At 48.2% G+C, this 15,965-nt stretch overlaps 1 protein-coding gene across 1 annotated transcript in view; it reads right to left on the reverse strand.

Annotated features, from left to right (window-relative positions):
• The window catches only part of LOC140388490 (calcium/calmodulin-dependent protein kinase type 1-like), a 315,146-nt gene that overhangs the window by 51,406 nt on the left and 247,775 nt on the right, over positions 1-15,965 (reverse strand). Inside the window, exon 4 of the mRNA XM_072472766.1 lies at positions 12,758-12,832. Within this exon, the coding sequence (XP_072328867.1) occupies positions 12,758-12,832 (75 nt within the window). The remainder of the gene's footprint in view (positions 1-12,757; positions 12,833-15,965) is intronic.

A 15,965-nucleotide genomic window follows, 5' to 3' on the forward strand; every position in this document is an offset into this window, starting at 1 on the left:
AAACCAGGGCTTTTAATTACATTACTGCAACAAATATTAAAATATTAAAATGTCTTACATTCATCATAGATGTATTCATCTCAGATGTATTTGGAAGTAATTATTTATACGACTGAATATTGCCTTCAGTAGGTAACATGGTCACCTCCAAGCCAGAGAGCTGTCGGCTCAGTCCCACTCCATGATTCAACCACATAAGTGATCGCAGTTCAACGGCACACTGGTTGGAATCTTATGGTGGAGATGGGGGTTGCAGCTGCTGGCGAGAGAGCTGTTCTCACTTTTTGGGAAGGCCAGCCACATCTTGTGGCAATCAGACACTTGATGGGCCTACAGTAGGCCTCCCCCACAACCCCCCCACCTCCACCTGAGTTTTGGGAGGGATGGGGAGAGGGGTGTCAGCAGCGAGGGCAAGGGGATGGCTCACAGTGCACCCCTTCCCTTCATGATGCCAGGGCTCTCAATTAAGCGCTGAATGCCTTTGAATGAGGGACCCCTCCGTTCCCCTCACACTACCCCATCCCCTGGAAGACTGCAACGGACTCCCACACAGGTTTGTTTGTTGAGCTCCCTGTATGATTAGTTCCTGCCCACTGCTGGGTTTATACCCAGTTGACTTGCAAGTCTCAATTTGTGGTGGGGGAGGAAGGACATCCCCAGGCCTTCCCACCTCAGTCTTAATCAGGATGAAGGCAGCAAGGCAGTGGGGTCCTCATATGCCTACTTAAATCAACCCCCTCAACTAAATACACCACTGGGCAGGGCACAAGATTCTGCCCACTGAGTGGGTGCAATAGAGTCTGGTGACAATTTCTAATGAGGTTACAAGGTACTGCCTGTATATTTTGTTGAATTTCTTGATGGGATGTGGGCATTTCTGGCTCGACCAGTATTTATTGACCATCTCAAATTGCCTCTGACAGTGTGGTGGTGAGCTGCCTTCATGAACCACTGTAGCCCTTGTAGTTTAGATGCACCTATAGTGCTGTTAGGGAGGGGGTTCCAGGATTTTGACCCAGCTGTTTTGTTATGCTCTTGACGTAGCATAAGCTGCTTCCTTATTGTACACTCTGACAAAGGAAGGTTCAGACTGGGAGATAGCTTTAACGCATTTATTAAACTGTTAACCATTCTCCTACTTGGATTTGACTCTCCTGTTAATCCTGCTATAGCTACTCAGACTAACTAACCAGTCTGCTACAATCCACATGGCGGGTGTGATGTGTTTCAATCACCCCTGTCTGTACTCACTAAGTGTCTCCACTGGAAAGAGACTGAGCATGTGTGCTGTGTCCTTTTATATGGGTTGGTGTCATGTCTGGATGTGTCTTGAATGTCCATTGGTCGTGTCCTATCTTACTGACCTATTGGTTGAATGTCTGTGTGTCATGATGTCTCTGGTGCTCCCTCTAGTGTCTATCTAGTCTAAGTGTATTTACATTTGGATACAGAATTGGCTAGGTCATAGAAGGCAGAGAGTAGCAATGGAATGGTGCTTTTCTAATTGGAGGGCTGTGACCAGTGGTGTTCCGCAGGGATCAGTGCTGGGACCTTTGCTGTTTGTAGCATATATAAATGATTTGGAGGAAAATGTGCGTGTACTTTATGGGGGCTGGTTTAGCTCAGTTGGCTGGATGGCTGGTTCATGATGCAGAGCGAGGACAAAAGCACAGGTTCAATTCCTGTACCAACTGAGGTATTCATGAAGGCCTCACCTTCTCAAACTGGCCCTTGCCTGAGGTGTGGTGATCCTAAGGTTAAATCACCACCAGACAGCTCTCCCCCTCAAAAGGGAAAGCAGCCTATGTTCTCTGGGACTATGGCGACTTTACTTTGCTTTTACACTGTGGATATTTACATTTCCTCTACTATCTATTTTCTGCCTTGTGAGGTAGAACCTCTGACACCATGGAAGGTTGGGCAGGCAGAATGGAAGGGAATTTTTTTTCGACTCTGAAAATCCACACCCGTCCTCCTCCGATGGGTTTAACACCAAACTTCCGCTCATTTTCAATTTTAACCTTGTCTGATCGGGTTTCGCAGGGCTTTGGAAACCTGATCACGATCACTATTTTCTTCAAGACCTTCTTTTGAATTTCTTGACTGAGGCCTCAGCGCACCAGCAATATTTTGCTCCTGTGTTCAGAATGATCTTTCCAATAGACAGACTTCGGTTCTTAAAAAAAATAATGGAAGAGGAAGAGGACCTGAGTGGCACGAGGCTCTGAGTGTGATGCATGACCATGGCTGACAACAGGGGTGGAATTCTCTGTAAATGGGGCTATGTCCCCAAGCCCAAGAGAAAACGGGCTTGGAGAAAGTCCAGAGTGATTCTCTGTTTTGAAGGGGGCTTGCAGGGCCCTGGACTAGTCCACGCAGCTCCGGCTGCCGATATGGGGCTTCTGGCTGCGGGTCCATGCGCCGGCCGCCGCGCAACATGATGGACCCACAAAGCAAGCCGGCCCCAACAATATAGGCCCCCCCATATCACGCGCACCCGCCGATTGGTGGCCCCTGATCGCGAGCCTGGCCGTCCTGGAGGCCCCCGCCCCCCGGTGACGGATCCCGCCGCTCCCCACCAGTGCAGCCGCGGACTGGGTCCGCAGCCACCACTCCGAGCTCCCGCCGGGTGGAACCATGAGGGAACCACGGCATCGGGAACTCAGCCAAATGCCGCCGGAGAATCGCCGTCATGGCCTCTTTAAATGGCCCCTGACCGGCACCACGTCGACCGCGCGCGCCCGACTTGGTGGCGATTCTCCGGTCCACGGAGCATCGCGGGGAAGCATTGGACCCGATCACAGGTCTGGCCCCCCATTCTCCGCCCCCGCGCTGAGCACGATTGCGGCACGGAAGCACGGACAATCCCGGCCATTATCGATACAAATGTATTTGGGAGTTCAGCTGAAAACGCGCTCGGTGCGGAGGCTCGGAGAATCCCGCCCCAGATGCCTGTTCACTATTACCCCTGTGGTGATGTTTCGTTCGTGATTGCGCTTGCTTTATCCTGGCCTTTATCTACGGCTGTGATAAAATTCCCTCCATAGGAAATTCTTTTTTATTTTTAGAAAATATTCTATTAAGGCATTTATAATTTTAACAGTTTTAAACAAAGAGATCCAACAAACACAAAAAACCCACAATAACAGAACCATTTCCCCCAAGCATAAACCCTAACTATCATGGTCCATGTAACTACTCCATCTCACGGTTCTCCCTTCTCTCCACAGGAAATTCCGTTATGTGTGCCTGTCCGCATGGCCGAGAAAGTATAACATTTGGGGAGTTCAAAAAGTGATTTCTAGGAGGTTCTGGGCCTTTATCTGGGATGTTACCTTCTCCAAGGGTGTAACACTAATCTATAGGTTATCTGACCCTGCAAATACCATTCAAAACACAGATGATTCATTTATCTTTTACTTTTTATGTTTTTTTTTTAACTGCTCTATTGCCTTTAGAATTCCAATACCTCAACAAAGCATTCATCATGCGTCAACACTACACACCAAGTTCCTGTAGGGTTAAAGGAGCTGCTTTTGGAAGCCTTTCTTGGGGCGAGTCCTGGTAGGGTTACAAAACTCCATTGGAGCATGCTTTTCCCAGGAAACCAAGGTGCATCTGAGTTGGCCCTTTGCAGGGTTAATTCCACTTCATTCAAGGATGAACGATCCTCATGAGGAGGAAAAGTTGTAATTTATATTGAAACCTGTCAAAAAATGGCAAGAAAGAAAATCACGTCAAAAGTAGTTTTTTCTTGATTCGTGTTAAGTCACATGGGAGCCAGTGACTTAAATGTCAATGTGTTCAGTGCAGGTTGTCTTCAGCTTCCTCTCACACACTGTAATTAGCTGTCAGCAGCACTCAAAAGCCAGGAGAGGCCATAGATTGCAACCTCCTCCCTGTGGAGCAGCACACAAGGCGATAACATCGACCCCCACGACCCAACCCACACACTCCTATAACACGAACAATCAGCCCATGAATATTACAGATCAGAGCTTTTCCAAGTACTTTAAGTGATCGTATTATTCAAATTAACCTGCAAGCGATGTTAATGCAGATCAGTCTCTTTCAAACTGTCGCTGGGCATGTTGGTCACTGATTTTTAAAGCGTCAAAACATATGAATACTAAAACAGGACCTACAGCAACTATTAGTGAGCCATTTACCACACAGCCTAGTTCAATCAAAGAGGGTTCAATACAATACAGACCAAAAGGTCATCTAACTGTAGAAGAGCATAACTGGTGCATCAATCCCTCACTACAGCTCCCGAGCAACCGCGAACTAAAGGTCCATTAAAAAAAGGGCCAGGTGCCAAGGATAATCATTGGCAGGGGTCTAAACTTACAGAGCCTCCTAAATCCAGCCTGCAGCTTTGTACCTAGTGTTCACTGAGAGTGGGGTGAAATGAGTGGCAGGGGAGAAGAACTAGTTGCTTGGTAGGGAATTTGAATACAGCTGGACAAAAAGAGACATGTTGTTGAAGTTTTTTGTCGCTCACTCATCAGGACAGATACAAAAATGTCACATTCCAAAGGGAGTAACATTTTTTACTGCATGAGAAAAGGGATTGGTTGGCAAGTTGGCTCTGATTGATCAAGATATTACCATGGTGAATGCACCGTAAAACGTTTGTCCCCCCCCCCCATACTTTCCTTTTGTTTACACCATAAAAGTACAATGCCTGAACATATTCCTTTTGCTTGCAGAGGACAGGTACCTGCATATAACATATGTAGCTTCTAGCAAGTGTAAATGAACTATTGTGAGCATGACTGATAATCTTAAATGATAATAATAATAAGCTTTATCAGTGTCACAGGTAGGCTTACATTAACACTGCAATGAAGTTACTGTGAAAATTGGTTGTTGATCTAATTCTTAGCACACTTGGGATTGTTCAGTCGAAGAAGTTCTCTTTCCTCAACATGCTGGTTGAAAAAACCATGAATGGGTTCTCTACTACTGTTTATAACAAGCTTAATTTCATTGGTCAATATATGAAATGTATCCCAGTCTGTTGGGTAAGGCTAGGAAGGAAATAACAGGAGCGTTGGCAATAATTTTCAATTCATCTCTGGCCACAGGAGCGGTGCCGGAGGACTGGAGGATAGCCAATGTGGTACCATTATTCAAGAAAGGAGGAAGGAAACTACAGACCAGTCAGTCGAACGTCAGTGGTAGGAAACTATTTGAAGAAATTCTGAGAGACAGAATTAACCTGTATTTGGAGAGGCAGGGACTAATCAATAACAGTCAGCATGGTTTTGTTAAGGGGACGTCATGTCTGACCAACATGATTGAGTTTTTCGACGAGGTGACCAGATATGCAGATGAGGACAACATATTTGCCATAGTCTACTTTGACTTCAGCAAAGCTTTTGATAAGGCCCCACATGGGAGACTATTAACGAAGGTAAGAGCCCATGGAATCCATGAAAATTTGGCAAATAGGATCCAGAATTGGCTGAGTGGCAGGAAGCAGAGGGTGATGATCGAGGGTTGTTTTTCTGACTGGAAGTCTGTGTCCACTGTGTTTTCTGACTGGAAGCCTGTGTCTACTGGGGTCCCGCAGGGATCAGTGTTGGGGACCTTGCAGTTTGTGGTTTATATAAGTGATTAGACTAGAATATAGGAGGGTCGATCAGTACGTTCTTGTCTCTGATACGAAAATTGTATAGGCAGGCTGGTCAGATGGGCTGATCACTGGCAAATGGAATTTAATCTGGATAATTGTGAGGTGATGCACTTGGGCAGGACAAACAAGGCAAGGGAATATATGATAAAGGGCAGGACCCTGGGAAGCTCCGAAGAGCAGGTGGATCAGGGTGGCGTGGTAGCACAGTGGTTAGCACTGCTTCACTGTGCCAGGGACACAAGTTCTGTGCAGAGTCTGCAAGTTCTCCCCGTGTCTGCGTGGATTTCCTCCGGGTGCTCCAGTTTCCTCCCACACGTCCCGAAAGACGTGCTGTTAGGTGAATTGGACATTCTGAATTCTCCCTTTGTGTACCCGAACAGGCGCCATTGTGTGGCGACCGGGGGCTTTTCGCAGTAACTTAATTGCAGTGTTAATGTAAGCCTACTTGTGACACTAATAACGATTATTATTATTTTGCTGTACATGTACACTGGTCCATTAAGGTAACAGGGAAGGTGAATACAGTGGTTAAGAAGACATATCATATACTTGCCTTTATTAGCCGAGGCATAGAGTTTAAGAGCATGGAGGCTATGCTGGAACTGTATAAAGCATTGGTTAGGCCACAGGATGTTGCCTAGGCTGGAGAATTTTAGTTATGAAGAGAGATTGGATAGACTGGGGTTGTTTTCCTTGGAGCAGAAGAGACTGAGGAGGGACAAGATTGAGATGTATAAAATTATGAGGGGCATAGATAGAGTAGACAGAAAGAAACTTTCCCCGTTGATGGAGGGATCAATTATCAGGGGGCATAGATTTAAGGTAAGGGGCAGGAGGTTTAGAGGGGATGTGAGGAAAAACTTTCACCCAGAGGGGGGTGGGAGTCTGGAACTCGCTGCCTGAAAGTGTGGTGGAAGCAGAGACTCTCATAACATTTAAGAAGTATTTAAATGTGCGTTTGCGATGCCAAGTCATACACGATTATGGGCCAAGTCCTGGAAAATGGGATTAGAATAGTTAGGTGGTTGGTTTTGACTGACGCAGATCTGATGGGCTGAAGGGCCTTTTCTGTGCTGTAGACATCTATGACTCTATGACCTACTGGGATTCCTACAGCATCACGTGCTATAAGATTGGCTTCATTAGCAATTGCAGGAGTGGTGTTTTCTACTAACAGGATGCTGCCATCAAGTCAAAAAAACATTTTGGCCGGAATTCTCCCCCAACCGGCGGGCGGGCCGTACCTGCGCCAAAGAGTGGCGTGAACTATTCCAGCGTCGGGCCGCCCGGAAGTTGAGGAATCCTCCGCACTTCCAGGGGCTAGGCCGGCGCTGGAGTGGTTGGCGCCGTGCCAACCGGCGCCGAAGGGCCTCCGCCAGACGCCGCGAGTTGACACATGCGCGGGAGCGCCAGCATGTTTTGGCGCATGCGCAGAACAGCTGGCGTGATCCCTGCGCAGTGGGTTGCTTTTCCGCGCCGGCCATGGCCAGAGGCCGGCATGGAGGGAAAGAGTGCCCCCACGGCACAGGCCCGCCTGCAGATCGGTGGGCCCCGATCGCGGGCCAGTCCACCCTGAGGGCCCCGCCCCCATGGCCCCCCAAGCCCCCCGAGGACCCCGCTAACTGCCATCAGAGCAGGTATGGACCTTGTGTATTTCACGCCGACGGAACTGGCCAAAAACGGGTGGCCGCTCGGCCCATCGGGGCCTGAAGAATCGCCAGGGGGGCCGCTGATGGCGCGACGTGATCCCTGCCCCCGCCAAAAAGCCGGCGGCGGAAAATTTGGCAGCTGACGTCGGAGCGGCGGGGTGGGATTCACGCCGCCCCCCGCTGATTCTCCGACCAGGTGTGGGGGTTGGAGAATGCCGCCCTTTACCTATCATACAAATGAATAACCTGGTATATGAGTTTACGTGCCAGTGCAATCCCAGGCACCTGAGGTGCACATCCCAACGAATGGTGGATCATAGAGTACATTACAGATGGTTTCCTAAAGCAATGGGTCATGGAGCCAACCAGGGAACAGGCTATCAGGGATATAGTAATGGTTAATATAACAGGTTTGATAAATGTCCTCAAAGGTCCCCTCGGAAATAGTGATCATAACATGATATTCAATTTGAGATAACATTCAGTTTGAGAATAAGAAACTTGGGTTGGAAACAACAGTGTTTAACGGAATTACAATGAAATTGCAATGGGTAATGAGGCAGATTTAACAAATGACCTCAGCGTAAAAGATCCCCTCCGCAGTAATGATCATAACATGATAGAACTTAATATTCAGTTTGAGAGTGAAAAAAACCTTGGGTCAGAAACAACTGTGTTTAACTTAAACATAGGGAATTGCAATGAAATGACGATAAAGTTAACAAAAGTGGACTTGGCGGATAGATTGACAGGAAAGACAGTGAATAAACAGTGGCAGACATTTAAGAAAGTAATTCATGACTCTCAGTAAAAAGGGGCAGGATTCCCGCCCACGCCAGCCGCCGAATTCTCCGGCCCCGAAAATTTGGCGGGGGCGGGAATCGCTCCGCGCCGGTCGGCGAGCCCCCCCCTTGGCGATTCTCCGGCCCGCAATGGGCCGAAGTCCCGCTGCTGTCATGCCAGTCCCGCCGGCGTGAATCAAACCATCTACCTTACCGACGGGACTGGCGGAGGGGGCGGGCTCCGGGGTCCTGTGGGGGGGGGGGAGGGTGATCTGGCCCCGGGGGGTGCCCCCATGGTGGCCTGGCCCACGATCGGGGCCCACCGATCCGTGGGCGGGCCTGTGCCGTGGGGGCACTCTTTTCCTTCTGCCTCGACCATAGACTCCGCGATGGCCGATGCGGAAGTGACACACCCCCTTTGTATGCGCGGGGATGACGTCAGCAGCCGCTGATGCTCCCGCGCATGCGCGGACTTCCACCGGCTGGCGCAGTCCCTTCGTCCCGGCTGGCGTGGCGCCAAAGGCCTTTCCCGCCGGCCGGCGGTGCGCCAACCACTCCGGCGCGGCCTAACCACTCAAGGTGAGGGCATGGCCCCTAAAGGTGCGGAGAAATCCGCACCTTTGGGGCGGCCCGACGCCAGATTGGTTCCCGCCACTCCATCCCGCCGGGTAGGGGAGAATCCCGGCCAAGATATCCCAGTAAGGAGGAAAGATTCTAAACCAACCATGGCTAACCAAGAAAATTAAGGAGAGCATTAAGTTGAAAGACAAAGCATATAAGGAGGCAAAAGTCAGTGATAGCCCCGAAGACTGGGATAAATTCAGAATTCGGCAAAGAAGGACTAAATGATAATCAAGAGAGAAAATACATTATGAGGGAAAACTAGTGAAAAATATAAAAACTGACAAAACGACCTTCATTATATATAAAAAAAGGAAGAGAGAGGTCAAAGTGAACATAGGCCGCATAGAAAATGAATCTGGCGAGATAGGAAATGGCAGAGGAAATACAGATATTTTGCATCAGTCTTTACAGAAGATACTTTGAATAGCCCATTAATTCTAAAGAATTCAGGGGAGGAATTGAATACCATTACCATCACTAGAGAAGTAGTATTAGCCAAACTAATGGGGCAGATAGGTCCCTAGGTCCCATGTCCCTGATGGCCTGCATCCTAGGATCCTAAAAGTAGCTGCTACAGAGATAGTGGATGCACTGGCTGTAATTTTCGAAAAATCTTTGGATGCTGGAGAATTACCAGAAAGAAAATGAAAATCGCTTATTGTCACTAGTAGGCTTCAAATGAAGTTACTGTGAAAAGCCCCTAGTCGCCACATTCCGGCGCCTGTTCGGGGAGGCTGGTCCGGGAATTGAACCGTGCTGCTGGCCTGCCTTGGTCTGCTTTAAAAGCCAGCTATTTACCCAGTGTGCTAAACCAGAGGATTGGAAAACAGCCAATGTGCCAGCCCAATTCAAAAAGGGAGGGAGGCAAAAAATGGGTAACTATAGGCCAATTAGCCTGACATTTATTGTTGGAAAAATGTTGGAATCAATTGTTAAGGAAGTAATAGCAGCACATTTGGAAAATCATAATCTAACCCAGCAGAATCAGCATTGCTTCTTGAAAGGGAAATCGGGTCTGACTAATTTATTTGAGTTTTTGAAGGAATTTTCAGCCAGAGGGGAACCAGTAGATAGAGGGGAACCAGTAGATGTGGTGAATTTGGACCTCCAGAAGCGTTCAACAAGGTACATTACAAAAGGTTATGTCATAAGATAAGAGCCCATGTGTTGGATGTACATCGGCATGGATAGTGAATTGGCTGATGGGCAGGAAACAGTGAATGGCTATAAGGGGGTTATTTTTCTGGTTGGCAACTTGTAATCAGTGGGGTTCCACAGGGATCAGCGCTGAGACCGCAACTGTTTACAATATATATTAATGACAGCACGGTAGCACAAGTGGATATAACTGTGGCTTCACAGCGTCAGGGTCCCAGGTTCGATTCCCTGCTGGGTCACTGTCTGTGAGGAGTCTGCACATTCTCCCCGTGAGTGTGTGGGTTTCCTGTGGATGCTCCGGTTTCCTCCCACAATCCAAAGACGTGCAGGTTAGGTGGATTGGCCATGATAAATTGCCCTTTGTGTCCAAAACGGTTAGGGGGGGGGGTTATTTGGTTACGGGGATAGGTTGGAAGTGAGGGCTTAAGTGGGTCGGTGCAGAGTCGATGGGCCTTCTGCACTGTATGTTCTATGTTCTATGACAGATGCAAATGTACTGTAGCCAAATTTATAGACAACACAAAAATAGGTGGAAAGGCAAATTGCAAGAGGGATACAAACAGTTTGCAAAAAGATATTGATGAGTTAAGTAAGTGGACAAAAAGTTGGCAAATGGATTATAATGTGGGAAATTGTGAAGTTGTTCATTTTGGATGGCAGAATAAAAGGACAGAGTACTATTTAAATGGGGGAAAACTGCAGAACGCTGCAACACAAAGGGACTTGGGGGTAATTGTGCACAAAACACATAAAGCTAGCACACAGCTGCCCAGATAATCAGGAAGGCTAATGGAATGTTGGCCTTTATTTCAAGAAGGTTAGAGTATAAGAGTCAGGAAGTCTTGCTGCAACTGTATAAGGTACTGGTGCGACCACATCAGGAGTACTGTGAGCAATTTTGGTCCCCATATTTAAGGAAAGATATTGGGCCGAATCATCCGCCGTCAAGATTCTCCATTTTGCCAGCAGCCCGGGGGTTTCCCGACAGCGTGGGGGGGTGCCCCACAAGGGGAAATCCCATTGACCAACCGTCGAAATGGAGAACCCTGACGACGATGGAGGAACCCGCCCATTATTTCATTGGAGGTTCAGAGAAGGTTCACTAGGGCAATCCCAGGTATGGAGGGATTGTCTTATGAGCGAAGGTTAAGCAGAATGGGACTCTACTTATTACAATTTAGAAGATAGAGAGGTGATCTCATTAAAACATATAGGATTCTTAAGGGGCTTGACATAGTAAATACCGAGAGGATGTTTCCCCTCCTGGGAGAGTCTAGGACCAGAGAGCGTATTCTCAGAATCAAGGGATGCCAATTTAAGACTGAGATGAGGAGGAATTTCTTCTCTCAAGAGGGATGGGGGCCTTTGGACCTCCTTGCCACTGAGAGCTGGGGGCAGTGCCCTTCTGTATATTTAAGGCTGAAATAGATAGGTAGGTTCTTGATCAGTAAGGGAACCCACGGTTATGGGGAAAGGATAGGAAAGTGGACATGATGAATGTTGGGTCAGCCATGATCCTATTGAATGGCAGAACAGGCTTTAGGGGCCGATTGGCCGACTCCCGTTCCTATTTCTTATGATCTTATAATGTCTAACATTGGATGTGATTCCACGATTGGACAGCATTTGCTGAACAATCCCAAGTGCTCAAAGTATTATACTAACAACCAATTTAAGATCATCAGTCAGAGTGACAATGTGGCTCACTTATGCTTGCTAGAATTGACATATGTTCATATGGAGGAACTTGTCTTCTGCATGCAAAAGGAATATGTCCAGACATTGCACCATTTTTGAATAAACAAAAATATGGGTGAGAATGACTCCCTACTACATATGCCATGGTAATATCTCAATGAATCAGAGCTGACTTGCCAAACAATCAGAATCCCTTTCTGCGTGCAGTATAAATGGTTGTTCCCTTTGAAATTTGTCAGTCTTGGTTTATGTCCTGATGAGTGCATGATGAAAAGCTTCAACAGCATGTCTCGTTTTTCAGCAATACGCAAGTCGGCATGTCTACCCCATGTGCAGTGAGGCTGATTTTGACTTGGTGCAATAGTGATTTTCACAGTAACTTCATTGCTTTTCACAGTAACTTCATTGCAGTGTTAATGTAAGCCTATTTGTGACACTAATAAAGATTATTATTATTCCAAACCACTCCCATATCTGTAAACAGACCTTGTGGTAGCAAGGAGGGGACAAAATGGATGACTGAGGTAATTTTGTATTTCTGCAAACTAGCTTGGGGAGCCTGTTCAGTTAGGTGGGCAGACCTTCAGCTCTCTGGATGGAAACAATATTGAAAATACAAGCTGAAAATACTGAAAGTGTTGGACGTCATTCTACAACACAAAGCCATAAAATGAATCCCATCACAATTTGTCTAATTATATGGTTCAATCTACCATCATAGAAAAGCTGTTGTCAATATCAGCAAAGTAATACTTCTTTCAAACGTGTTCTCATTAATAATAAGAGCACGATAGGAAACAAAGATGCTTTCATCATTCCAAGCATTATTCAGCCTCAAAGCGCGATTCTGTAGCACACACCCGACTTGATATCACCCTATATCTTGGTTACATTAATTATTCAAAATACATACTATACATAGTTCGCTATTGCTTCCACAGGGATTTTACACTCCATCCGGAGAAAGATTGATACTTGCAATAAACAGTCAACATTGGAATGATAGTTCCCTGTGTATGTATGTCTGCACTGGATGGATCTTTATAGCTGTACTTCCAGGCCGATGCAGAATTAATATTCGGCACTGGATAAACATTGTATGTACAGTAAATAGTTAGCACTGAATGTGCAACATCACTTACACTGGATGGATAGTTACAACTGAATTACTATGTAGATGTGAGAAATGTGCAATCAATACTTACAGTTGCATCACCAAGTAGAGATGTGTTGAACTCTCATAAATGTCTTCCAGTGACACTATGTTTGGGTGTTTGATTCTGAAATAAGCAATAAAATGTAATTAGAGCTAACCCCTTTCCATTGTCCCAAAAGAGTATCCCCACCACCACCACATATGTCAAGCACTGGAGCAAAACCCTCCACAATATAATTAGTCATTTTCTGTATTTATACTGGAAATAGTTGACAATGTGGTAGTCATGAGGGACACACTTGCTTGAGTGTGCCAGAAAAAAAGGTTCAAGCACAGATAGTCCAGCATCTACCAGAAGGGTCACTAACCGACAACCCAACGCCTGATCATTATTCAGGTGTTACTTTTGTCCTATTTAGGGCCTTCTATTCCATTTATCTCTGCATGGTCAATCAAAAGGTTTCTGCTGCCAGTCCTGCTCTTCAGGATGGCTCTGTTTGGAAAGTCATTTTATTTGCAATTACGATTGATTTTATTGCTACATATTTGCATCATTATGGAGAAAAGCAGCACATTGGCTGCAGGAATCTTAAGCATGAGAATGTCAGAGACAATTCTCTGAAGAGACAAGTGTTGAAGGAGTTAAATTACTACTTTTCAAACTGCAAATAAACAGCACGCCACACTGACTCACAGACCCTGTAGCTCCGATTTCTGACACCTGCCCACACAAAAATGTAGTCCACAATTATGAGCATTACTAACATAGCAAAGAATCAGGATTGAGACGAATCTTTGATATGCAAGCTGCTCTGAACAGACTCATTTCTTCTTTGGAGTTGGTAAGGGTTGATTTCTGTTACAAAGTCTGTTCGATTATCAGGGTTGAATAAAGTAGAAGCAAAAGACGGGTTAAAATTTTCCTCACCCTGAATCTGATTTTGAAAGTGTTACACAACCTGCTACCTGTTTAAAAAGCTAACTTATGTCAGTGAGTGGAGCATGTTACTGGGACCAGTTGGCCGATGGGGGATCTTCTGGTCCCGCTGGGATTTCCCATTGAATCCACCCCTCATTGCCGGGAAACACGCGGTGAGGGTGCGCCATCAGCGGGACAGGAAGATCCCTCCGGTGTGAACAGCGAGAAGATCTCACCCAACAGACCTAACATTGACAGCAAAAGGTACATTTGTCCCAGCACCGCTACCTCAGCGGTTTCATTCCTAAGTGAAAATTTTTAATAGCTGTACAAACTTGACAACTTGGTGTCAAGCACCAATAAAAATACATGATCAGTGTGTTATATATGGCCAGTTACTGAACAGAAGCTAAATCATGAACAAAATGATCAATCTTTCCATCATCAATTCCTTCATTCTTTACGCTATAGCCTATGTTCCTGTAACCTGTTTCAAGTAAGATATCTCTCAGCTCTACTCCACCCTTCTAATGACATTAAGACTTGTGTAGATGTTGACAATTCAGGTGTCAAATAAACCATTTGTGAATAGTATTACCATCCCAGACCAGACCCCAACAGTTGCTAGGATACTGGAAAGAAACCCAATATTTTATTTTAATTTTGTAAGACTGTAAGAAAAGGGGGCGGAATTCTCCCCCCCCCCCCCCCCCCACGCCGGATGGGAGAATCGCCCGGGCGCCGCGCGAGTCCCGCCACGCCGTCCCGACGCCCACGTGATTCTCCCACCCCCCACCCTGGCACGGCTGGCCGCTGGGAGAATCGCCGCTTGCCGTTGGTAATGGGCGATTCTCCGGCCCGGATGGGCCGAGCGGCCTGCCCAACACGACAGGTTCCCACCGACGCCATCCACACCTGGTCGCTGCCGGCGGGAACAGCGTGGGAACGCTGGTGGGGGCGGCCTGTGGGGGGGGGGTGAGGGGGGTTCCTGCACCGGGGGGGGGGGGGTGCTCAAAAGGGGTCTGGCCCGCGTTCGGTGCCCACCGATCGGCGGGCCGGCCTCTCTGAAGGAGGACCTCCATTCCTCCGCTGCCCCGCAAGATCGATCCGCCATCTTCTTGTGGGGCGGCCGCGGGGAGGAAGGCAACCGCGCATGCGGGGGTGACGTCATTTACGCAGCGCCGGTCGCATAATTTACGCGGCGCCGCTTTTACACCGTGCCAAGGCCTGCCGCGCGTAAATGACACGGCGCCGCTCCTAGCCCCCCGGGGGCGGGAGAATAGGGGGCTGGGAACGGCTTCCGACGTCGGAGTGAAACACTCCGATTTTCACTCTGGCGTCGGGACATAGTCTCCGATGGGAGAATTGCGCCCATGATACTTCGCTCCAGAAGTGATTTCATGCACAATGGGGATCAGGGGCGAAATTCTCCCCCAACGGCGCGATGTCCGCCGACTGGCGCCAAAAACACGGGCATCGCGCCGGCCCAAAGGTGCGGAATGCTCCGCATCTTTGGCAGCCGAGCCCCAACATTGAGGGGCTAGGCCGACGGTGGAGGGATTTCCGCCCCGCCAGCTGGCGGAAATGGCGTTTGTTGCCCCGCCAGCTGGCGCGGAAATGCGGCGCATGTGCGGGAGCGTCAGTGGCCGCTGACAGTTTCCCGGCGCATGCGTGGGAGCGTCAGCGTCCGCTGAAAGTTTCCCGCGCATGCGCAGTGGGGAGAGTCTCTTCCGCCTCCGCCATGGTGGAGGTCGTAGCGGAGGCGGAAGGGAAAGAGTGCTCCCACGGCACAGGCTCGCCCGCGGATCGGTGGGCCCCGATCGCGGGCCAGGCCACCGTGGGGGCACCCCCCGGGGTCAGATCGTCCCGCGCCCCCCCCCCCCCCAGGACCCTGGAGCCCGCCCACGCCGCCTGGTCCCGCCGGTAAATACCAGGTTTGATTTACGCCGGCGGGACAGGCAATTTCTGGGCGGGACTTCGGCTCATCCGGGCCGGAGAATTGAACGGGGGGTCCCGCCAACCGGCGCGGCCCGATTCCCGCCCCCGCCCAATCTCCGGTACCGGAGACTTCGGCGGGGGCGGGATTCACGGCGGCCAACGGCCATTCTCCGACCCGGCGGGGGGTCGGAGAATGACGCCCATGGTATATTAAAACAAACTTTATTACAAACTTTATTAAAATAACCTCAACATCACATAAGATAATAACCTGCAATAACCAATTAAATAATGCTAATCAATACAGTGACACAAGAACCTTTAACTGCTAGCCTTATTCCCACTCAAACAACAAAACCATCTCAACTCTCAATCCACTTTTAAATACAGTTCGCGGACC

Source organism: Scyliorhinus torazame, chromosome 13 (assembly GCF_047496885.1).
Source record: "Scyliorhinus torazame isolate Kashiwa2021f chromosome 13, sScyTor2.1, whole genome shotgun sequence".
Classification (NCBI taxonomy): domain Eukaryota; kingdom Metazoa; phylum Chordata; class Chondrichthyes; order Carcharhiniformes; family Scyliorhinidae; genus Scyliorhinus; species Scyliorhinus torazame.